The sequence below is a fragment of the Neoarius graeffei genome, chromosome 18 (genome assembly GCF_027579695.1).
Source record: "Neoarius graeffei isolate fNeoGra1 chromosome 18, fNeoGra1.pri, whole genome shotgun sequence".
NCBI classification, from domain to species: Eukaryota; Metazoa; Chordata; class Actinopteri; order Siluriformes; family Ariidae; genus Neoarius; species Neoarius graeffei.
Window position 1 is genome coordinate 18486437 of NC_083586.1, and position 26305 is coordinate 18512741.

A 26305-nucleotide genomic window follows, 5' to 3' on the forward strand; every position below is an offset into this window, starting at 1 on the left:
TATGCCATAACTCTGGTAAAATGAAACTGAATTAACAAAATTTCACCTTCTCCACATTTTATTATGTTACAGACTTATTCTACAAGAGATTGAGTTCATTTGTCGTAACAAAATAGCCCATAATGACAAAGTGAAAGCAGGTTTTTAGAAAATATGTAATTTTATTTTACTGACAAAAAATAGGTTATTTAGGGGTTACATTTCTATACACATCCTTCGCCTAATACTTGGTTGATGCACCTTTGGTAGCAATTACAGCTTCAAGGCATCTTGGGAAAGAAGGTACGAGCTTGGCACACTTGTTTCTGGACATTTTTGCCCATTCCTCTTGGCATATCCTTGCAAGCTCCGTCAGCTTGGATGGGGAGCATCGGTACACAGCCATTTTCAGCTCCTTCCACAGATGTTCAATTGGATTCAGGTCTGGGCTCTGGCTGGGCCACTCAAGGACATTCACAGACTTTCTCCGAAGCCACTCCTTTGTTCTCTTAGCTGTGTGCTTCAGGTCATTGTCATGTTGGAAGGTAACCCTTCGACCCAGTCTGAGGTCCAGAGCACTCTGGAGCAGGTTTTCTTCAAGGATCTTGGTGTACTTAGCTGCATTTATCTTTCCCTCTATCAGGACTAGTCGCCCTGTTCCCGCTGCTGAAAAACATCCCCACATTGTGATGCTGCCACCGCCATGCTTCACTGTAGGGATGGCATTAGCCAGGTGATGAGTGGTGCCTGGTTTCCTCCAAGTGAATACCAAGTGATGCTTGGTATTCAGGCCAAAAAGTTACATTTTGATTTCATCAGACCAGAGAATCTTGTTTCTCATGGTTTGAGAGTCCTCTAGATGCCTTTTGGCAAACTCCAAGCGGGTTGTCGTGCCTTTTACTAAGGAGTGGCTTCCATCTGGCCACTCTACCATAAAGGCCTGATTTGTGGAGTGCTGCATGGATGGTTGATCTTCTGAAAGGTTCTCCCATCTCTACAAAGATACGCTGGAGCTCTATCAGAGTGACCCTCGGGTTCCTGCTCACCTCCCTGGCCAAGGCCCATCTTCCCCGATCGCTCGGTTTGGCCAGGCAGCCAGGTCTAGGAAGATTCTTGGTGGTTCCAAACTTCTTCCATTTACAAATGATGGTGGCCACTGGGCTCTTTGGGACCTGTAAAACTGCAGCAATTTTTCTGTACCCTTCTCCAGATCTATGCCTTGACACAATCCTCTTTCTGAAGTCTGCAGATAATCCCTTTGACCCCATGGCTGGGAGTTTGCGCTGACAAGCACGGTCAACTGTGGGACCTTATATAGGCAGGTCTTGGCAATCCCCAATCACATCCAATCAACTGAATTTACCACAGGCGGACTCCAATTAAGTTGTAGAAACATCTCAAACAGCATCAGTGGAAACAAAATGCACCTCAGCGCACTTTTGGGTGTCATATCAAAGGGTGTGCACACTTGTGTACACATATTTTACATTTTCATTTTTAATAAATTAACACAAATGTCTAAAAACCTGCTTTCACTTTGCCATTATGGACCATTTTGTGTAGAATTTTGAGACAAAAAATGAAAATCTTTCGTAGAACAAGTCTGTAACGTAATAAAACATGGAGAAGGTGAAAGGGGTGTGCAGACTTTCCAACTTGACTGTATAACAAAGAATCCTGTCAAGTTTGGTGAAATTCCTCCAAAAATTGTGACAGTTGATTTCAGAAGGTGAGTATCCTTCCCGGGACGGATGGATGAATGGACATCGCCATGATATAATCCCCCTTCAGGCCTTTCAGCCAGCAGGGGATAAAAATTCTGAAGGAAGTTGATTTCAGAAAGCAAGCACACCTTGATGAAATTGCCAAAGAACAAGTTTGTTTATAAATTGAGGGTATAACTCTGGTAAAATTTGCCCAAATTAAACGAAATTTCAATCCGCGTATAACTGGCAGATAGCAAAGCCTTTTGCCAAGTTTGGTGAAATTCCTCCACAAATTGTGAGAGGAGTTGATTTCAGAAGGAAAACACACTCTCATGAAGTATAATTTTGTTAATCAAGGGCTGTAACGCTGGTAAAATGTCATCAAATTGAACGAAATTGCAATATGCGTATTACCAACGTGTAACAAAGAATCCTGCCAAGTTTTGTGAAATTCCTCCAAAAATTTTGAGAGGAGTTGATTTCAGAAAGCAAGCACACCTTGATGAAATTGCCAAAGTTTGTTAATAATCAAGAGTATAACTCTGGTAAAATTTGCCCAAATTAAATGAAATTTTAATCTGCGTACAACTGTCATATAACAAAGCCTTTTGCCAAGTTTGGTGAAATTCCTCCACAAATTGTGCGAGGAGTTGATTTCAGAAGAACGTACACCCTCATGAAATTGTCAAACTACAAATTATTTAATCAAGGGTCAAAACTCTGGGAAAATTTTCACAAACGAAAGTAAATCGCAATCTGCGTATTACCGTCATATAACAAGGCCTTTTACCCAAGCTTCGAGAAATTCGTCCAAAAATTGTAAGAGGAGTTGATGTCAAAAGGCGAGCGCACCTTCATGAAATTGTGAAAGTACAAGGTTGTTAATCGAGGGCTGGAACTCTGGTAAAATGCGACCAAATTGAACAAAATAAAAATATGCATAGTACCGACATATAACAAGGCCTTTTGCTAAGTTTCGTGAAATTCCTCCAAAAATTGTGAGAGGAATTGATTTCAGAAGGAAAACATACTCTCGTGAAATTGTCAAATTATAATTTTGTTAATCAGGGGCTGTAATGCTGGTAAAATGTGACTGAATGTAACGAAATTATAATATGCGTATTACCGGCATATAACAAAGAATCCTGCCAAGTTTGGTGAAATTCCTCCAAAAGTTGTGAGAGGAGTTGATTTCAGAAGGTAAGCGCCCTTCCCGGGACGGACAGATGGACAGACGGGTGGACATAATCCCCCTTTGGGCCTTTCAGCCAGTGAGGGATAAAAACTGAAACACCACTTTCCTTTTCAACATGGGTTACGGGTGAAGGAGATGAAGCAGGACACAGAATCACGATGTTGTTCGTGGACAGTTATTTAAATGCAATCCAGATAAAGCTTCGAATTGCTGGCTTTACACAAGGACTCAAGTAAATGCAATCAATAAAATAAAAATATTTATCAAAACAAAAAGGATAACCAAGGCACTCATGATGATTCATCCCATGACCAGGCCTTGTTAACACGAACTCTCGATTCTGGGGGCGGAGTTGTGTGTACACAGTTAGGAATGGGGGCGGGCTCAAAGAGTACTGCCAAGTTTCATGAATTCCTCCAAAAATCTAATTTTAGAAAGCTTTGTTTATTACTTTCTGTCTTTTGGTTCTTTTCCAGATATGTTGTGTCTACGTTTAAATAACATCTCATGGTGTTGAAAAAAAAAAAGTGCCAACTGGGTCAAATATTCCAGCAATGGTGTGAATTTAATGTTTTTGACATCCAGCACTTCCATGTGGTGAAATCCATACCGTAACTCCAAACCCCCCTGTAGTACCAACAAAAATAAATAGCTTTATTAAAGTAGAAATTAGTATTATACAAACATTTTGGCCCTAGTCTTTCTCTCTCTCACACACACACACACACTCAGATAACACAATATGTGTGTATGTAGTAGCGGGCCATTTCCTTGTTGCCACTAGCTTGGTATATAAGTGAAAGATTGAAGGCGATTTCCCTGCGCAGGTCCACCTGATCGTCCTCAATGCCCTGAAACACAACCACAGAGATGCTCGTATTACAGTATCATATTCTCAATATCACTCGTAAGAAGTTTGAAATTAGTCTTTATCCATTTTAAAGCACGTGAGGAAATCATCAGTGCGTAAGGCATTTTAAAAGTGTACCTGTAGTGGATTTTAACTACTAGCTATTTCAAAAGATCCCGTATGACACCAGTGGTTCCGTCATATAGCATTCATCATAAGCTCTTGTCAAGTACACGCGAGTTTTAAGTCACTGCTCCGGCAGTCAGGCATGGTCAGCGACACGTTGCCTCCTTCATGGGCTGTTCCGGCACCGGTAGTGACGCACAGTCGTTGGTTTGTCCGATTGTCTGAGAGAACACATTATCAACCGATCTAAGAAATAGAAGAAATATTTACACTTACTCGAGCGTTCATCATCAGTGTCGCAGGTCTCAAGACTGAAACGAATCGCTGTCCTGAATCATCCAAAGCGCATAAAATCCGCGCGCCATCTCGCAACAAGTTTTACCTCCAAATAGCCCGAACTATATCGGACAGATTTTATCCTGTTTGCGGTGGGCGTTCCCACCGCGAAAGAGAAACCAATCGAATCCGAAAGAGTGAAAGCCATAATCAAGCCTGTGTCCGAAATCGCTCACTACTCCCTATCTAGGGAATTTCTATATAGAGGACTATACATTGGTAAAATGAAAAAAACGCTTTCGGACACTACTCAGTCACGCTGGTATTTACGTCATTGCTGTCGCACGATTAAAACGTGCCAGATCAGTCTGCTGGTTGGTTTTCAAAATAATAAATACGTGCATGTATTTTTGTGATAAATCCATATTACACTGAGTGTATTTCCCACATTAATCAATACAAAGTAGCTGCATCTTTCAGTTCTTTTAAATCAAGGCTGAATACTTTATTCTTTGCCGCTGCCTTTTATTAAATCAAATTTGAGACTTTTAATTTGATTGCTTTCAGCGCGACCGCAATGCATGATGGGATATATTGCTTTGGTTACTGACCATTGGTCGTACACTACTTTTCGTGATGCGTTGTAGGTAGTGCTGTCAAAAATGTCGCGTTATTAACGCGTTAACTTGACTCAATTTTAACGGCGATAATTTTTTTATCGCGAGATTAACGCTCTGTGACATGATGTAGGTTTTTCATAAGCTTTTGAAACTGCCAGGAACTTGGAACAGAGACTTTGCTTAGAAAAACGATAGCAGCTAGACTGTAATGCCACGCCCCACACAGCCAGAGTCCTCTGCCTTCCCCCCCCAAAGAACCAGCGCAGGCAGGACGCGCTAGTAGAGATGGGATTTATGGCTCTTTGATGGGATCCGCATCTTTGTGATCCGTTCTTTGAAAAGAGCCGTTCAAAAGACTGGCTCATTTGGCTCTTTTTAAATATTTATTCAGTTTTAAGAAGACAGCGTCTAAAGAAGCCAGATCCCTCTGAACTGTAAACTCAATGCTATCCCAGAAATCCTTCCTGTAATATGCAAATTTGGCCGCCTCTGATTGGACAGCGCGACGCATCAACAGGCAGAAAGTGTAAAAGTACAAAATGTGTCAAGTGAGCTGAAACAGTAAAGATCAGATTCAATGCAATATTTATCAACGAACAACTTAAACTTAATATAATAGTGTACTTTATATTATAATCAAGCATGTCAAGCCTACTGTCACTGTGTAACCTGTCTCTCTGATTAGAGTTGTAGACTAACTCAAACAGTAGATCATTTCACTCATGGTTCTCTTGCCAGCCCCGGTGCTCGGCTTAGGTTTCACTTTGCAGTGGTTGTGTCAAGACGTGTTATGCTTTGCGATAAAAAAAAAAAACATTGGTACAAAGCAAGCCCATTCACATTTTTATGCTGATAAGAGAATTACAATGGTTTTTCATGTGACAAAAATGTGCGATTAATCGCGAGTTAACTATGACAGTCGCGACATTAATCGCGATTAAATATTTTAATCGCTTGACAGCACTAGTTGTAGGATACTTTGAGTGCGCTATATAGGGTGGAAATAATCCTCACTATCGTTTTGGATAGTGAGCACTACAAAATGGCATAGTGCCCTATAAAGCGAATAGGGAGCGATTTCGGACACGTGGCCTGTGAATCGTCCTTTATGAACATGTAAGTGGGCACTCAGCGCTCCGACTCCGGTGTGACAGAGGAAGGTGACAAGTTTTATGTTTCATCTGATGTACACTACCGTTCAAAAGTTTGGGGTCACGTTGAAATGTCCTTATTTTTGAAAGAAAAGCACTGTTCTTTTCAATGAAGATCACTTTAAACTAATCAGAAATCCACTCTATACATTGCTAATGTGGTAAATGACTATTCTAGCTGCAAATGTCTGGTTTTTGGTGCAATATCTCCATAGGTGTATAGAGGCCCATTTCCAGCAACTCTCACTCCAGTGTTCTAATGGTACAATGTGTTTGCTCATTGCCTCAGAAGGCTAATGGATGATTAGAAAACCCTTGTACAATCATGTTAGCACAGCTGAAAACAGTTGAGCTCTTTAGAGAAGCTATAAAACTGACCTTCCTTTGAGCAGATTGAGTTTCTGGAGCGGGGGCGGCACGGTGGTGTAGTGGTTAGCGCTGTCGCCTCACAGCAAGAAGGTCCTGGGTTCGAGCCCCGGGGCCGGCGAGGGCCTTTCTGTGTGGAGTTTGCATGTTCTCCCCGTGTCCGTGTGGGTTTCCTCCGGGTGCTCCGGTTTCCCCCACAGTCCAAAGACATGCAGGTTAGGTTAACTGGTGACTCTAAATTGACCGTAGGTGTGAATGTGAGTGTGAATGGTTGTCTGTGTCTATGTGTCAGCCCTGTGATGACCTGGCGACTTGTCCAGGGTGTACCCCGCCTTTCGCCCGTAGTCAGCTGGGATAGGCTCCAGCTTGCCTGCGACCCTGTAGAAGGATAAAGCGGCTAGAGATAATGAGATGAGATGAGTTGAGTTTCTGGAGCATCACATTTGTGGGGTCGATTAAATGCTCAAAATGGCCAGAAAAATGTCTTGACTATATTTTCTATTCATTTTACAACTTATGGTGGGAAATAAAAGTGTGACTTTTCATGGAAAACACAAAATTGGCTGGGTGACCCCAAACTTTTGAACGGTAGTGTAGGGAAATTAAAAACTAAATACAGTGAAACCTCATGCTACCACCACTTCAAAATTACGAACAGTTTTTCACGGTCCCGATTGCTTGCTTATATATTTCATTGGTCGCGGCCTTCAATAATGCGACCACCTCAATATTGCGTATTACGACCATTAATTTCAGTCCCACCCGTCGAAAATCAACGTAATTAAACCTCAAAAATACGAGCGCCCCCCGTCGTGTCAAAACACGGGGCACAAGAGCTTTCACGACATCCGGTTTACGTCATGCTGCAAAATTAAGATCGACTTGTACGACAATGAGTAGAAAATGTAATGAGTTGTCTTTGAAAGAAAAAATTGATCCGATTAACAAAAGTGCGGGTAAAAGTCAGTGTCAGCTAGCAGAAAAGTTTGGAATTGGCAAAACGCAGGTAATCTATGCAACGAGGTGTGAAGTGAGCTTTAGTAGATCGATTAAAATAGAAAAAGTTCAAGTTGTTAAAAGTGTCATAAGGCCACGCCGATTTAATTAATTTTTTTATTTTAATTTTTCGGATTTTTTTCAGGAAAAATATGAAGCGAGCGGGTGAAATAAAAATAAAATTTTAAATATGCTCTGATGGTAAAATTAGCGGTGGAAATAGACCAAACAATACAGGCAAACCAGTAAACAGAATTTCAACACACCTGTCAAAGATTTTACGCTTCTGTTCGCTGAATATCCTAACAATCACAAACACAGGCTTTGCAGGATTCCCCTCCACAGGCATGCTTCTTCCACAAGTCTTTACCTAAAGTGAAAGGGGCGATTTGATTGGTTTTCGGCGTCACGTGACCTTTTCTGCTGGCGGGAGTTTGATTTCGATTTTTTCATTTTGCATTTTTTTTTTCAAGCGGCGATTCCGAGAACCAACTAATTAAATTGGTGTGGCCTAATTATGAAGGAGTATTCAGAACGAGATTTCAATTTCTTGTTTCAATGACTTGTGGAAGTTTGCTGTATGGTTTACATTTAAAAATGGTATGGTTTTAATTATGATTAATTCTATTACAAGTTTAAATGAAAACTTAAAGTTATATTGTTTTTTACGTTGTATTACATGTACATTTGTACTTGCTAGACACACAAACCACACACGCTATACTTTTGTTTAAATTTAGCTTGTTGATTTAATTATTTATCAATGAAATACAATAAACTAGCTCATAAATTTATTACATGTAATACAACAGTATTAAGAACATCATGCATGCACGTTGCTATGCAACACAATATTAAGACCGCTTCGACCTGGTATTATTTGCCAGTGGGCACATAGGAAAAGTGGAAAGTATAAAGTTTCTGTCCTGTCTTTTTTTTCCGTTTCCGGTTGAGAGTACATCGTGCACGTTCTGGCTGCCGCTTCTCACCAGAGCTTTTTTTTTATTTTATTTTTATTTTTTTTCTATTTTCATTTTATTTATTTATTTTGTGTGTGTGTGTGTGTGTGTGTAGTTTGATGTTTGAGTGTTTTGTCCGCCGGTTGTGGTGTAGCTCCAGACCCAGTTTTGGGCGTCGGTTCCCTCCAGGCCTTGGTTCGCTGTGGGTGATGCCTGCGCTCCCAGCTATGGACTGCAGTGAGCTCGTTGCTCATTTTACATCGTGGTTGTCCAGCACTCTGTGCTTTAACGCTTGGCGTGATGTTCCCAGCGATGTTGCTCGGTGGTGTCGCGGCGGCTATGCAGGCGGTTTGGGATGTACCAGCGCTCTGCGTGGCGGAGTTTCTGTGCTCGCTGTGTGGATCCATGGCGTGGTGTTTGAGCGATGTTGCTGATGGTGTCACGGTGGCGGTGCTGGAGATGTGGGACTCGTTTTTGTGCGCCTTTTGGTGGGACTGTGGCTGCTACACCACGGGAATTACATCCTGACCTCTACTTGGTGGACTTTTTTATTTATTTATTTATTTTCCTTGTCTATAATTGTAAAGTGTCCTTGGGTTTCTTGAAAGGCGCTATATAAATTTAACTTATTATTATGTTTATCAGGCTTGTATGATAAAAAACTCGAAGATATTTATCTAAATGCACGACCTACTCGTTCTAAACCTGCCAAGCTTTGCCAGAGAAGCTCTCGACCCTAACATACAACCAAATCTACTTGCACATAATGCTATGAAGTAAAATAAATAAATAAATATATATATGTGTGTGTGCGCCATAAAATAAAGATCAATTACACGTCAACGACTGTACGCCACATCTGGCCGGCGGCGGTTCTGCCTCCGCGGGTAATTCACGGAATAAAATTGTCCACAAAAGTGCTTTTACAGTGTTTTTTTTTCTTCCCCCGACTGAACGTGTGCGTCTTTTGTTTTTAAGGAATACTTAAAGCACGATTAATGTTGTAAGCATGACCAGTACCGGTACACTTTAATGCCTTTTTTAATCCATTTATCATCGTCTTCGTTTAATTACTGTACACTTTTCCTTTCACTACCTTGAACAATTTCATTTTACCGCCCTGCTGTTGCTGTTGTACTGACCTCCAGTTTGAGGGGCGGGAAGCTGAGGGCTTTCTGATAATAGTGGATGGCCAAGTGGGTCAGACTCAGCTGATGTAGAGCACGACCTAAATTATACAAACTCTCCTGGCACTGACCTCTGAACTCCATGTAACGCCACAGGAAGGAGAAACCCTGCAAAACACACACAAAACTGGATCAGGATGCTCCCACCACCGTGCTTCACAGTTCCACAGATTTAGTATTGCTGTGCAGTCCAAAAAAAGTGGACAAGAAGTTCTACAGATTTCGGCAAATCCTAAGCGTTCTTTGACACTTCAATTAGTTTGCATGCTGCGGATTCTCAGTGTGATCTTTACAGAGGATGCCCACTCCCAGGGAGCAGAGCAGGAGTATTGAATTTCCTCCATTTGTAAAAAAAAAAAAAAAAAGCTTTCATGCAGAGGTGCACAAATCTTCTAAGACGTCTTCTCGCGGGCGGTTCACCTCAAACGCGAATGCTTCCAAGTTATATCCGGGATGCGTTATCAGTTCAATCAGATTGTTCTGGTGAAGCTCTGACCACATTGTGAATAATTTATGCGGAAACTCAGTACGTTCCGGTTACAGAGCCTAATCTAGGAATTTGAAAATAGGGGACGGATCCCTCACTAGTTGTAGAAACAGGGGACAGAAAATATTAACATGGGTAAAAATATCCCTCATTTGTTCCAGTTAGTGGGGACAGAAAAATAAGTAATACATTGGTAGATATTTTCAAGAGTACATCTATAAACAGAACAGTTTTATTAATCTTTACTTTTAGAATATCATTAACATCATACTAAATTGAACTTTCAACAAGAAAAATTAAACAAATTACTCAAAAAAACAAACAAACTAGCAATCATGTAGAATGTGTAAGATTACCAGGACTACAAAAATGCAGAAAAATAGGCTTTACTTATCCAAATGCTCCTGTTGGTTCAAAAGTTAAAGTGCAGAGAACCTCACAGCACAACATGAAGTTACCTTAAAATATAATATAAATGCCTCAGCTTTCATGTAAGAAAAAAAAACTATTAATACTAGTACTGTGTGCAGGCAGTCGCTCCTGAAGACTAAATTAAACAATAATTATAAACTAATAAAATAAATGGCTCAGGCTTCATAGAAGAAAAAAAACAATTTGAACAGAATCTGACAGTATGATGCTGAAGCTGCCTAAACAATGGAAAATAAAATACCATTTTGGCAAAAATGTTGGCATCCATTAATTTCTTGTATTAAGTAAAAAAAAAATAAAGTGCACACAGTCCTTCACTGTAAACATAACACACTTTCAGTAACAGAATTTAAGCCTATATAAACACTGACTCGCACATCATGCAGTGTTGCCAGATACTGCTGACGTTTTCCAGCCTAAATCTGTTCAAAACGCGCCAAAATGCACTTAAAACCGCCCAATCTGGCAACACTGCGCACATGCTGCTTCTCTTGAACGTATACACGGAAGTAAGGCGGAAGGTAGTTTGTCGACGTCACCGCAAGACGACGCCAACGATTGGTCAAATTTGCAGGAAAGTTGGATAGAATTGCAACACCGCCCTGAATTCGCGGGGATTGGTTGAATTTGCGTTGATGTTGCAAATCGCGAAATCCTGGAGGCTCTGAATGTTATGTTTGGATGAGACAGAACGATATGCCGTGTGCTTTTGGGTATTTTTAAAACACTTCACACGATTGATTGAGATACACTGTCTTCCGGTTCAGTGACCAATGATATAATAGTTCACAAAACTGTTTTACCCGCTAAATAAACCATTCGGAATACTTCGGTCCTTTCCAATATTTTCCGATCGGTGTGTAAACAACGCTGTATTTACCGCAGTGCTTGCTAGCGGGTGCTGACAAATTGATACGCACAAGATTCAGTAAAACGCGACTACACGCTCTACTTATAAATGCGTGACAAAATGAACAGATACGTGATATCACTCTCGCGCCCAAAAAGTGGATGTGCGACAGACAGATAAAAAATGCGTATTATCGCGTGTTACGCACCCTATATTAGGCTCTGGGTTAACTCCTTACCGACGCATTTGTTTCAAGCACGTACCTGTAGCACCAGCGGGTGTCTCTTGACGACAAACTTTTGCGAGGCCATGTGAAAGAACGTGAGGCCCACACACAGGCTGTGCAGAGGGTGGCACGGCTGATTCCTGAACGCCTGCATATACTGACCTGCTCACCACAGAAAACAAAGGAACAAACAGAGACTTAGACAACGGCGCGCACACGGATAATAAAATGGACACCGCATGACTCAGTCGTGAGAGTTCTGAGCCGTACCGAGTGCGTGTTTGAAGGTCCCGGAGACGAGCGACGTGTGGCCGTTGAGCAGGCAGAGCGCGTGGTTCTCGGGGTTCTTCAGCATGAGGCGCAGGCAGAAGCGGTGATGGCGACCGTCCTGCGAGTGCAGCGTCACCTGGCTGAAGATGTTCCACAGCTGAGCTCTCTCCACAGTGCACATCAGCATCAACCTAAGACACACACACACGGCTGAGCAGCTTTTAGTGTACTTTCTCAAAGATACACTTGCAAAAAAAAGTGCTAGAGGAACTCCTGAAGAACAGAACAGAAGTCATTACGATGAACCGGTTTTTCTTTGAATATGACGGAGGATCTTCTGAAGCGAAGCGCTCACCTAATGTAGTCGTACGCTTTTCGGAAATTGCGGTCCAGGAAGGCGGCGCTCAGGCCCAGGTACTCGAGCTCTTTGCGTTTGACGCGGTCGTCGTAGAACGAGTAGAACTCGAGCGAAGAGTCGACGAGGAGCTCGGCTTCGGTGAAGCGTTTCTCCTCGCACAGCACGTCGAGGCAGCTCAGCAGCAGGTTCCACCAGTCCTCCCGAGACAGCACGCTCGTTTTTCCTTCAGAAAAACACAAAAAATATCATTACACTACCTCGTGAGACTGACAAAATTCAACCAAGTGCTCCAAAAAGTCAGGAATAACGTAACGTTTATCCAGTAAGGAACATCGGAAGCTTTTACTGGATTTCAACAGGTTATTTCAAAACACAGACACAGCTGTGGTGAGAAGTTTACATACAGTGGCACGAATGTCATCTTGGATATGAATGTCACCGCAATATTTGGGCTTTCAGTAATTTCTCTGAACTGTTCTTTTTCTGTGGCAGAATGATTGTACAGCATACAGCTTTAATTAAAAAAAAAAACACTAGAATTTGGTGCACAAGTTTTAATTTTCTTTGGGTTTTCTGAAATCAACAATATGCTGACAGATTATTAATTCAGAGGTGCTGAAATTTCCAAAATGTCTTTTATCTTGCCAAGGCCTCTTAAGCTGGTAGCTTCTCTGTGCCTTCATAAAAAGAGTTTGTTTACAGCACTCATTGGACTGACCAACACACAGTAAAATGGGAAAGTCCAAGGAGCTCAGTGCAGATCTGAGAAAGAGCATCACAGATATACACATCTCCGGAATGTCTCTTGGAGCCATTTCTAAACAAGTGCAAATTCCAAGACAATTGTATGCAAGTTATTGCGAGGTGCAGTCACTTTGCCAAGCCACTTTGCTTCAAGAAAACCCAAACTGCCACCCTCAGCTGAAAGGAAATTGGTTTGGATGGTCAGGAACAACCTGGGAACCACCATGGCACAGCCCTGCCATGAACTGGAAGCTGATGGATCACTGTCTACAGTTCAGATCACCATGGACTAAGAGGCTGCTATCCAAGAAATAACCCCCTGCTCCAAAACTGACACCTTCAAGCTTAAAGTCTGAAGCTGACCACACGGACAAAGAAAAAGCCTTCTGGAGGAAAGCTGTATGGGGAGATGAGACAAAGATTGAGTTGTTTGGCCACAATGACCACCATGTACAGAGGGACACTGTACCAGCTGGTGGTGGTGGTAGGATCATCATGCTCTGGGGCTGTTTTGCTGCCAGTGGAACTGGTTCATTGCACAAAGTGGATGGAATAATGAAGAAGGAGGACTACCTCAGAATTCTTCAGCATAAACCATCAGAAACTTGAACACGACTTGGGAGTTACAACAGGACAATGAACCCAAACACGCATCAGAGCTGGTTGTGGAGGATAAAGCAGGCCAACATTAAGCTTCAAACAAGTCCTGACTTCAACCCTATTGAAAATATATGGACCGGGCTTATAAGTCAAGTCGAATAAATTAATTGAACTCTACCAATTCTACCATGAAGAGTCATGAAATATCCAACCAGAATTCTGCCGGAAGCTTGCTCATGGTAAACAAAACTGTTAGGTGCGATGTATGTATATTTTTGACCCGGTGTTGATTTCAGAAAACCCAAAGAGAATTAAAACTTTAAAGCTGTATGCTGGACAATCATTCTGCTACAGAAAAAGAACAGAACAGTTCAAAGAAAATGACTGAAAGCCCAAATATTGCCGTGGCATTCATACCCAAGATGGCGTTCATGCTACTGTATGTAAACTTCTTACCACAACTGTATATAATCAACTTCATTATACTTATACCGAGTTGCTTTTCTGCTCGTCACGGTTGTAAAGAGTGGTTGACTGTGTTACCAAAGCCTGCTGGTACATGACTGACTGATAGGATAATTACATAAACAGCCAATGGATAGATTTAAAACCATAGTACCACAACCACAGCTAACCTGTCACGTCCAGATAAGCTGCTTCCTGGTCCTCGATTTCAGACAACGTATTCTTGGACACTCGGATAAGACGCAAGTGCCTAGTGCCAGATGATGTGTTAGCGACCAGGCACACCTGAGCTCTTACCATCGCCACCTACAGGACGAGAGAAGAGTTGCAAGTCTTAAAAGTCTGCATTTCCCCCCCCCCCAAAAAAAAGTACACAAAGAAAGAAAACGGACGCAAACCTTAAGTAGCATGGACAGCATAGTCAACAGACTGTCTATGTAGTCATCGGTTCGGCCTTGAGATCTGAGAAGTGTGGAGCGGTGCAGCAACAACTTCAGCTCCTGAAACCACACATTACACACGGACTCTGACGAAGGAAAAAGTTGCAGGTGGCACGAAGTGCAATCCAAAACATATTCAGAACGTTCCTATATAAAGCTACCTACTGATAAAGGGAAGCCATATGGCTAGCTTCTTTGATGCTGATTTATGGGAGCAAGTCAGACACTTACAGCTGCGTCCAGCACTTAAATGTTCGCCCAGTATGTTCTCTGATTATTTTTTTTGCAGCCACAGCAAACAAACAAAATAAAATATATGTGGCAGATCACAGAATCCAGGGACACATGTCGGCCCGGGGGCATTTTGAGTTATTGACAGATTCAGAAAGTACAGTTTCTAAGCTTTCCAATGATGCCTTCCATGTGGAGATCTGACAATATTTGAAGAATGTGTGGCCTTTTGAAAGTGTATACTTCTGAAAACAGAAAAGGGAGAAAATCGCCCTTAAAGTTTTCCATCTCAGCTACTCTGGGTATAGACCCTTTTCAGTCACGTGACCTTCGTAAACGCGACCACCATTTTGGACATGTAGCGGACTTCGGCTCGAATTGGTTTGAATGCGAGGAAGGCGACAAACGGAGAACATACAAGAAAAAGGAGCGAGATGCAGAAAACACCTTCGCTATCCAGCGACGTAGGGCATTTACAGGGCGAGCAGAGGGAGAAATAACAACAGTAACGACACATTAGCAACGCCGTACAGAAATAACGGTTTATGGCACAGACCCTTTCGGTTCTCGCTCATCTAGCTGCTACAATGACTGCTTAGACTGCAACAATAATACCTAACACACATTTAAGTATCCGTCGTAAAGACGTGAAACTCGTCGAGTGACGAGTGTGTTCACTGATAAGCTAACACAATCTAAAAGTAGACATACCATCACACTGCCCTGGCGCTGTGTACAGTTTACCTTCTACGGTTTGTGCACTCACTATTTGCCATTACTTTCTCCAACCGTTGTTACAGATTACAGGGAACGGCCTGGATTTAAGAGACAAATACATGTTCCTCTTGTTTTGAACACTTATTTGTAGGCAGTGCTTAATTTGTAAAGTGGGAGGTCCCGGAGCGCAGAGGATGAGCGGCTGCGGTGCGGAAAAAAGGGGGCGGGGCGGGGCGCTGCGCTTCTGGGCATGTTTTGTAATCACACTGCAAATTAAGTTCATCTGCAGATATTTTGTGGATGTCGTTTCATGAGAGAAATCACCAACAAGGCAGATATCAAAATCAGACATTAACACTAAATAAACTTGCATTTTTTTTATTTAATTATTTGGTTTTTTTTTTGTTACATAGTCAAGAGAGGTGTCGGATCACCGGATCCAGTGTAAATAGCTGCCGGAGCCAACGCCCGAGGTTCCGGAGCGCGCTCCGGCTTGCTCCCCCTCAAATTAAGCGCTGTTTGTAGGACACTGCCTCTGATCTGTCCTACAGTCTACCAACAGCAAATAACACAACGCTAGTTAATGTCGTTAGCTAATAGCTACTACAGAAGAACAAAGAGGTTACAATGGGTTATTTTAGCCTATTTGGTTACACACTCGCCGCCACAGAATGTTAACAGCAATGTAATGCCTTTTCTGGCTAATTTTATTCGTCTTACCTCCAACAAAGTGGTCACTACACAAGCGCTGGTATGCCGAGGGCTGCCAATCTGTTAATTTTTTTTAATGGCCGCTATCCATCTTCTCCGTCGGGATCCGATAAAATGATAACCCTTGCCTTGTTTGTTGATGGTTACTACATCCAGGTGCACAACAATATAGTGGCATGATGGAAGTCTTGCTGAAAATAAACACTTTCTTTGCTGCCGTTCCTCAATGCTGGCTGTGGTAAACTACTGGTAGTACATGTCCAAAATGGCGGCCGCGTTTGTCGTGACGTCACGTGAAAAGGGTCCGTAGGGCGGGCACATAATGGTGCTCATTTGCATGACATTAAGGAAAGCCCTACCCCCTACGAGCTAGCACGATACTACTTTCATGTAAACAAAGATCACCACGTCAATTTTCCTTCCATGCAAAGTATGCCCAACACAATTATGAAGTACAAAAATAAGTCCTAAAGTATACTTTAACACTTTGTGGTTGAAAAATTACTCACACCGTAAGAAAGATAGATAGCACGATGATGACACAACTAACACAACACTAGTTTCATGTAAAGCCTCGGTCACAACCGGCCGTACGGTACGCGCTCCTACGGCCGGTCTACATGCAAAAAACGCAAGAAACACACGGAGAGCGCGCATGAAACGCACGAGAGCGCGCATGTGGCGTGCTGATTTTCGAGCCGCAGACCGGCCGCAGAGGTTCTTTGTCATGTCAAACAAACTCTACGGGCGCTTGCGTTTTTTTCAGGTTGCAAGACAAACTTACGGCCAACGCGCGTCTTTCTCCGTGAACAAAAAAAAAAAAAACGCAGCGATTCGGGAAACGCCAAAAATCGCACGGCCAAAAAATCGTACGTCCGGTTGTGACCTAGGCTTAACCAAACCACAACACTCTCCGTTACATGCAAAAATAACCACACAGCCTTAGATTAATAAACTCACCCCATCAGAAAGAGAAACGGCGCCTTGCACACACCAATGCCTCCGATGGATTGTAGTCCTAGAACGGTCCGTGTATCATCCGATCATTCAAGTATTCCATTCAATCTGGAAAACGAGGTTGTGGGGTTTTTTGCTAGAAATGGTTATCTCCGATGTAAATACCGTGTGTCTGTTTGCTTCGCGGTGTTTCAGCTCCTCTGCGCTCTGTTTAGTAACTCATTCCATAGTGAAATCACACGCCTGTATGCAGGTTAAGTAGCCATACGCTCAACTCGCATCATACAGCTGATTCGCGGAAAAAAACAAAACAAAAGACTTAAATCATCACGTGAATGGCCCATATGGTAATTTACCCACACCCCCCAGCAGGCTACAGTCCTGACAAAAACGAGACAATTTGCAACAAAAAAAGTATGCTTTTCCAACAAAACAATCTATTATCTGAAATACTGATTGCATTCTTCAAGATCTCAACTTGCACATGATGGAAAAAAACAAAAATCACAAATTAAAAAAAAAAATGCTTCTTTTGCGATTATCTCGGATTCGTTTCGGCCGACATGCGTCCCTGGATTCGGTGAGGGGTCACACATTTTATATTCAGAACGTCATAGAAGACGTGAGAGCGAGTGGGACACAGACCTGCTGGGCTGCCGAGGAGTCTTGAGCCAGAGTGTCAGGGTCGTACATGGGCTCCAGCGCCTCAAGGGCGGAGTCAGGTCGACCCAGCTGCTGCTGTAGAGTGGAGAGAGCCAGACGTGCTTCCAGATGCAGAGGAGCCATCTCCACCACCTTAGTGTAGCTCTTAGCAGCCACCTCTAAATGGCCAAGGGCCTTCAGACACTCTGAAAACAGACACGATTAAACAAATAAATATATAAACAAACACACACATACTTATCATGCATTTAAATCTGTACCCATAAGAATAACTTAAAACGCAGTAACAATTTCAGTGAAAAAATCAATCACAAAAACGAGGGGAAAACGAAAGAGGAGCAGTCAAAACAAAAGCAAAGAAAGCCAAAGCAAAAGGCATGGAGGCTAAACAAGTGACAAGGAGACCAAGCAAGCACCAACACTGAATGAAAGGTCAGGACGCTAAACAAACGACGAAAGCATTTGACCCAAATACAAGATTCTAAACAAAACAAGGCATCTTGAAACGAGAACTGTGAGTAAACTCACTATAGAATACCCCCTGCCTACGAGCCTGTCGTCACTGCCATATGTAAGGGAAGAAGTTGGATTATCTCCCCTTTGAAACATTAGAGTGGGATTGTTTTCCTTCATGCACATCTTCTGGTGGTGTACTGCCACTGTGTAAAGATACCCCCCCAACTTTGTTTGCGGGGGGTATAAAAAAAAAAAAAGACCAGGGAAAATGAAAGCAAAGAAGCCAATGAAAAAGGCATGGAGGCTGAATGAAAGAGAAGCAGCCTGAGGGGACGGGAGGAGGAAAACAAACAAACAAGAAGGCTAAATGACAGACAAAACATCTAAACCAAAAATCAGGAAGCAAAAATCCATATGGAAATGTAATACATGACATATACGGCCCGATATCAAGAATGATATTGCCATTTATTTTTTTCTCGTTCCAAATCCTGCGCTCTGATTGGCTGGCGAGCGGGTCCGCATCCTACAGTACGGACCCCGGCTACGGACCTCTGGCGACTCGCTCATTCACAACAACAACAACAACAAACAGTCGCAATTTTTGTCAACACTTATCTTTTTTTCATAAGATTTATTTATAAGATTATCAAAAATCTTATAAATTTTTGCCAGCGTTTCTCAGGAGAATAGCATTAATTTTACAGCATGGATAGCGATAACGACAGTGTTCACAGCGAAAGCGAGTTTTACTCCCCTGAGGAAGAAGAAATAAAAGAAAACATTTCAGGAGAAAGCTAAAAACCTCTAACTGTTGCTAACGCCGAGCAAAAACATGGCTGAATCCTGAATGACTCCTATTTGTATAAATAGGGGACTACATAGGCGGCAAAATGTAGTTTTTTTCCCGCCATGGAAGTGCACTTGTATAACGAGGAGGAAGCCGTTTGCATTACAGCCGTGAATGAGGATTCAAAATGGCGGCTCGGCTCGGTTTTCCCTTTCGGGCGCTCTCGTTTTCTGTTAGAATTTGGTAAAGAAAAAAATAAATATATTATTTACCAGCTTAAGGTCGGTCCGTATGGTGAAATATCGTGACCGAGGTCTTGAATACCGACCTCAGCCCAGAGGGCCTCGCTCAGTACTTTCAAGACCTCGGTCACGGTATTTCACGATACCGACCAACCTTAAGCTGGTAAATAATATATATATATATATATATATATATATATATATATATATATATATATATATATGTGTGCGTGTGTGTGTGTTACCTATAGGGTGATATATTATCACATACATACATCCTGTAGATATATAAAGATACAAGTTTATAACATATATGAAGTACCCATAGTAAAATTTGCATATGTACATGCGCTAAAAATATCTATATGAGGATTTTTTTTATATGGTCTTATATGTTGCAACCATATACAGTGGATATAATTTAAAAAAAAAAAAAAAAAAAAAAAAGTGTACACACCCCGTTAAAATGATAGGCTTTTCTGATGTGATAAAAAAAAAAACACAATAAATAATTCCAAAACTTTTTGAAAGGTATCAGTGAGGAGAAGGGGACAAAAACATTTCCACGGCATTAGATATACCATGGAGCACAGTGAAGACTGTCATCAAGAAGTGGAGAAAATATGGGACAACAGTGACATTACCGAGAACTGGACGTCCCTCCAAAATTGATGAAAAGACAAGACGAAAACTGGTCAGGGAGGCTGCCGAGAGGCCGACAGCAACACTGAAGGAGCTGCAAGGATTCCTGGCAAGTACTGGTTGTGTACTACATGTGAGAACAATCTCCCGTATCCTCCATATGTCTGGACTATGAGGTAGGGTCAAAGAAAAACATCCAGGCCCGGCTAAATTTTGCCAAAAAAAAAAAGAATAAATCAACTCTCCCAAAAGCACGTGGGAAAATGTGTTCTGGTCTGATGAAACCAAGGTTGAACTTTTTGGCCACAATTCCAAAAGGTATGTTTGGCGCAAAAACAACACTGCGCATCACCAAAAGAACCCCATAGCCACGGTGAAGCATGGTGGTGGCAGCATCACGTTTTGGGGTTGGTTTTCTTCAGCTGGAACAGGGGCTTTAGTCAAGGTGGAGGGAATTATGAACAGCTCTAAACACCAGTCAATTTTGGACCAAAACCTTCAGGTGTCTGCTAGAACGCTGAAGATGAATTTCATCTTTCAGCATGACCGTGACCCCAAAAATGTTTTGGAACGGCCCAGCCAGAGCCCAGACCTAAATCCAATTGAAAATCTGTGGGGTGACCTGAAGACGGCTGTGCACAAGAGACGTCCTCGCAATCTGACAGATTTGGAGCGCTTTTGCAAGGAAGAGTGGGCAAATATCGCCAAGTCTAGATGTGGCAGGCTGATCAACTCCGACCCAAAAAGACTGAATGCTGTAATTAAATCAAAAGGTGCTTCAACAAAGTATTAGTTTAAGGGTGTGCACACTTATGCAACCAGCTTATTGTACGCTCCCCCCCCTTACAGATTTGTTTTTCAGTTGAACTGTACAGGTTATAGGTCACATTAAAGGTGGAGAAAGTTCTGAAACGATTTATCGTGGTCTCATTTTTTTTTTTTTACATCAGAAAAACCTATCATTTTAACGGGGTGTGGAGACTTTTTATATCCACTGTAAGTTAAGGATATATTTAATTTATGCAGATATGTATGTGTCAGGGGCGGCACGGTGGTGTAGTGGTTAGCGCTGTCGCCTCACAGCAAGAAGGGCCTTTCTGTGCGGAGTTTGCATGTTCTCCCCGTGTCCGCGTGGGTTTCCTCCGGGTGCTCCGGTTTCCCCCACAGTCCAAAGACATGCAGGTTAGGTTAACTGGTGACTCTAAATTGAGCGTAGGTGTGAATGTGAGTGTGAATGGTTGTCTGTGTCTATGTGTCAGCCCTGTGATGACCTGGCGACTTGTCCAGGGTGTACCCCGCCTTTCGCCCGTAGTCAGCTGGGATAGGCTCCAGCTTGCCTGCGACCCTGTAGAACAGGATAAAGCGGCTAGAGATAATGAGATGGGATGAAATCAACAGAGCGGGGAAGTTTTTATCAATGGGGTTGAAAAGTGGGCGTGGCCAAAACCCCTTCCTTTGCGTATGTAAACGAACAAAGAAACCATCGAATGACAGCAAACGAGGCAGGTAGTGATCCAATCAGAGTGTTTGTGGGCGGAGTCTTTCCGAGGCAGTCTGAGCTCAGAGCTTGCTTTTTTTTTTTTTTTTACCTTTTTGGTCACTGTGACCTTGACTTTGGCTGGATGACCCCCAAAATGCTGGCTGTTCTATTTGAGACCAATGCCCATCTATCCTGAAAGTTTCATGAAGACTGGTCCAGCCGTTTTCCCATAACATCATTTACAAACAAGCAAACCCGACTGAAAACAATACCTCGCCCCCGGTGGACTCCGTCCCGGGCGAGGTAATAAGACAAGAGGAAGCAAAAGAAAGATAAAATGAGGCCAAAAGAAACTGAAAAATGAAAAACAAAAATGGCAAGCCAAAAGGCACCAATCCAACAAAAACAGGAACCAGGCAAGATGTAGCCAAACAAAAAGAGTTACGAAATCAAACAAAGATGAAGTAAAAGTAAAACCTGCATGTCGGAGCCACACTACGGCGAGGTTGTATCTCTCAGAGCAGACGAGTGCAGCGAGCAGCGGCAAGGCTGAGACATACTCGCCCTTATCCATGAAGGCCTCGGCCACGTCCAGATACAGATCACCCAACTCTTCCGGACTCTGCTCCATCATCGACGTCACCATTGGCTGAAGAGAGCAAAAGGATGAAGGGTCAAGACTGACAAACAATCTCCGCCCCTCTATATACAGTATCCTGATTTATTTTTTTCGCGGTCCAAATCCTGCACTCTGATTGGCTGGTGATCCTACGGTACAGACCCCGGTTACGGATATCTGGCGACTCGCTCGTTCACAACAACAACAACAAACATAGTAGCAATTTTTGTCAACATTTATCTTTTTTTAATGAGATTTATTCATAAGATTATCAAAAATCTTAGAAATTTTTGCCAGCGTTTCTCAGGAGAATAGCATTAATTTTACAGCATGGACAGCGATAACGACAGTGTTCACAGCGAAAGCGAGTTTTACTCCCCTGAGGAAGAAGAAATAAAAGAAAACATTTCAGGAGAAAGCTAAAAACCTGTAACTGTTGCTAACGCCGAGCAAAAACATGGCTGAATCCTGAATGACTCCTATTTGTATAAATAGGGGACTACATAGGCGGCAACATGTAGTTTTTTTCCTGCCATGGAAGTGCACTTGTATACCGAGGAGGAAGCCATTTGCATTACAGCCGTGAATGAGGATTCAAAATGGCGGCTCGGCTCGGTTTTCCCTTTCGGGCGCTCTCGTTTTCTGTTAGAATTTGGTAAAGAAAAAAATAATATATTATTTACCAGCTTAAGGTCGGTCCGTATGGTGAAATACCGTGACCTCGGCCTTGAATACTGACCTCGGCCCAGAGGGCCTCGCTCACTACTTTCAAGACCTCGGTCACGGTATTTGTAATGCATGAAACATGCACGTGGTTATCAGATCGCGCCCGCGAGGTGTACAATGCCCACTCTGGAACAACTGACGTTCTCTTTGGAAATCAGTAAAACCTATCCAATTCCATTCTGAACAAACAATTCCCATTATACCGTATCCCATTCCATCCAGTTGTATTTACTGTACTAATATACCCTCGTACATGATTCCATCCGATCCAGGGTTCCCGCTGGCGCTCGTCACTGACGAAGATAATCCATCGGTGCCGAAGAGAAAATTACTAGCAGTCGTCACAGTGTCGAATGTATTTGTCATCATTATCGTAAGTCATCTTTTATAGAAATCCCTCCACAAATCCCAACGTTTGCCGAAATCTAACCCCAGTGAAGAGACTTTGGGAAGCCAGAGCGCAAACAATGAGCGCGTGCTTGTGAACAATAAAAATCGACTACACGTAATGACCAAATGAGCGTCAAGCTTTTGACCAACCGCAGTGTGTTAATCAGCCTGGTGGCATTGGTGTAATTATCTCTGTGTGAATCAAACAATGGCGCAGTCTTAGCTGAGGAAGTTTTTGTGGATTCTTCAAGCACTGAAGAGGATTTAAGAGCCGAAACAGTCACGGGGGAGGCACACTCAGAGCCCCGACTCTCCCCGAGCGGGGTCGGTGGTTTTTTTTTTAAAAAACAAACAAAAATAAATAAATAAATAAATAAGGGTGTCGTCAGCTGGCAAGCGATTGGAGAGAGCTATGTTTCAGGGGGCGTGGCAGGGTTTTTTCTAGAAAAATTTAGTATGAGGGTGCTCACCATGGTGAGAGAGCGAAGCGACGGGGGAGGAGGATGGTGCTGGTTGTCCCCCCCCCCGCCGTGCGAAGCCTTTGAAAAATTGAGGCTACCTGAGAGGGAAATTGTAACAAATTGTCTGTCAACATTGAAAAAGAAAGAAGTAATCTTCTTCTGCCCTGGACAGTCTTTGGCTTTCTTCCGCTTCGTGGCGCGGGATGACATCTTTAAATGCCCAAGTGTCAACAAAAACAACTCGTGAACTACTTCTGTCAAAAGCTCCCGCGCCGGTGGGTGAAAGATCATTCAGTCTCGAGAAATCTCGCTTTACAAGTCAGCTGACCTTGTATGTAACCCATGTCAAATCTCGCGAGAGCAGCCACGACAAGTAAACAACTAAACAACGTGGCGCGTCAGTCTGGAAAACGCCAATTTGGATTGTTTTTGCACCGTCTGGCGGTGTATCTACTATGATCGGAATATTTTTGGAGTAATTATAACGTATTTGATGATCAGACACATTGTCGCGTAGTGTTGCTGGGATGTTTTCACGGAGAAAAGATCGTTTTGAGAAAGACTGCATGTTGTGCAGTAGCATATAAGTGCATGGCCTAAGTGTGACTTGGGGCTCAATCGGCATTTCGGTAAGGGGGCGCACGCCGAGAGTAAGAGGGCGCAGCACCCCTGTTCCCCGGTTTAGACGAAAGCCTGCATGGCGTGTTGAGTCCCCACGGCGGACGTATGATGAAGAGCGCGGTGTCATTCTGTGTTTGGCTTCTAAACTGGCAGGAAAATCGGATTCCTTCCTTCACTGTTGGTTGTTCCGAGATTCTTCTCGACCCCGTTCAAATAAAGGGAGTCCTAATACCGCTTTTGAATAATTCCATACGAAAAGAACCTTCAGTAAGCTCAAACTAAAGAGGTTTATTTTAGCCTGATGGTGCACAGGGCGCCCAAAATCAAGTCTCTCTTGTTAGAGGTTGGAGTGGAGCCCAAATTTTATCTGCAGCGGAGAGGCCGAGCTGTATCTGTACAAATATTTGAATTGTGCCAGTTTGGTTGGTATAAACCTCTATTAAGTCCACTTTGATAAGTCGGTAACTAAGAAAAAAAAAGAAAAAAAGAAAAAAAAAGTGAAGAATACTTCTTCGACTTGATTTTTCAAGAAAAAAACCCTGCCAATTCCACCCAATTGTTTCCCGTCCATCCCCTTGTGTCATACACCATCCCGTTCAAGATTATCCAATCCAGGCTCATCCCATCATATACCGTCTACTCTTATCCCATCCTACTGTATCCAGTCCAATATCACCCCATAGAATTCATCACATTTCCCCACCAAACCTAAAATTTCCAACCCCTTCACAATCCTTTATATTCCATTTTATCACACCCCTACACCATCTATCCACTGGTTTCACATCGCATCCCATCCTACAGTAAATCGACACTGTGTCATCCTGTCCAATTGTACACCATTCCATAATATCCTAGCCTGTCCAAGAATATTCCATTCCAACCCATCCTACCCGATCCCATTCACCTCATATCCTGTTATCCCATTAAATCCAATACCATCATGTTAGATGATATCCCATCCCATAATATTTCACTGTATCTCAATGCCTTGTATCAAATCCCATCATAATCCCATCCCATCCAATCCTACCCCACCCTATACAGTGGTGCTTGAAAGTTTGTGAACCCTTTAGAATTTTCTATATTTCTGCATAAATATGACCTAAAACATCATCAGATTTTCACACAAGTCCTAAAAGTAGATAAAGAGAACCCAGTTAAACAAATGAGACAAAAATATTATACTTGGTCATTTATTTATTGAGGAAAATGTTCCAGTATTACATATCTGTGAGTGGCAAAAGTGGTGTGACCCCCTTGTGCAGCAATAACTGCAACTAAACGTTTGCGGTAACTGTTGATCAGTCCTGCACACCGGCTTGGAGGAATTTTAGCCCGTTCCTCCGTACAGAACAGCTTCAACTCTGGGATGTTGGTGGGTTTCCTCACATGAACTGCTCGCTTCAGGTCCTTCCACAACATTTCCATTGCATTAAGGTCAGGACTTTGACTTGGCCATTCCAAAACATTCACTTTATTCTTCTTTAACCATTCTTTGGTAGAACGACTTGTGTGCTTAGGGTCGTTGTCTTGCTGCATGACCCACCTTCTCTTGAGATTCAGTTCATGGACAGATGTCCTGATATTTTCCTTTAGAATTCGCTGGTATAATTCAGAACTCATTGTTCCATCAATGATGGCAAGCCGTCCTGGCCCAGATGCAGCAAAACAGGCCCAAACCATGATACTACCACCACCATGTTTCACAGATGGGATAAGGTTCTTATGCTGGAATGCAGTGTTTTCCTTTCTCCAAACAGAACGCTTCTCATTTCAAGCAAAAAGTTCTATTTTGGTCTCATCCGTCCACAAAACATTTTTCCAATAGCCTTCTGGCTTGTCCACGTGATCTTTAGCAAACTGCAGACGAGCATCAATGTTCTTTTTGGAGAGCAGTGGCTTTCACCTTGCAACCCTGCCATGCACACCATTGTTGTTCAGTGTTCTCCTGATGGTGGACTCATGAACATTAACATTAGCCAATGTCAGAGAGGTCTTCAGTTGCTTAGAAGTTACCCTGGGGTCCTTTGTGACCTCGCCGACTATTACACGCCTTGCTCTTGGAGCGATCTTTGTTGGTCGACCACTCCTGGGGAGGGGAACAATGGTCTTGAATTTCCTCCATTTGTACACAATCTGTCTGACTGTGGATTGGTGGAGTCCAAACTCTTTAGAGATGGTTTTGTAACCTTTTCCAGCCTGATGAGCATCAACAACGCTTGTGTTGTGAAGATCAGACTTTGATAGATCCCTGTTCTTTAAATAAAACAGGGTGCCCACTCACACCTGATTGTCATCCCATTGATTGAAAAC

At 42.7% G+C, this 26305-nt stretch overlaps 1 protein-coding gene across 2 annotated transcripts in view; it reads right to left on the reverse strand.

Moving 5' to 3' along the window:
- Positions 1 to 3426: 3426 nt before the first annotated feature.
- Positions 3427 to 26305, reverse strand: part of gtf3c3 (general transcription factor IIIC, polypeptide 3) — a 30362-nt gene continuing 7483 nt past the window's right edge. For both annotated transcript variants that reach the window (XM_060898481.1, XM_060898482.1), the window contains 9 exons: positions 21650 to 21821; positions 17545 to 17747; positions 14242 to 14343; positions 14014 to 14149; positions 12032 to 12257; positions 11677 to 11867; positions 11444 to 11568; positions 9367 to 9519; positions 3427 to 3731 (listed from right to left, as the gene is read on the reverse strand). In XM_060898481.1, coding sequence (XP_060754464.1) covers positions 3609 to 3731; positions 9367 to 9519; positions 11444 to 11568; positions 11677 to 11867; positions 12032 to 12257; positions 14014 to 14149; positions 14242 to 14343; positions 17545 to 17747; positions 21650 to 21821 — 1431 coding nt within the window. In that variant the 3' untranslated portion in view covers positions 3427 to 3608. The remainder of the gene's footprint in view (positions 3732 to 9366; positions 9520 to 11443; positions 11569 to 11676; positions 11868 to 12031; positions 12258 to 14013; positions 14150 to 14241; positions 14344 to 17544; positions 17748 to 21649; positions 21822 to 26305) is intronic.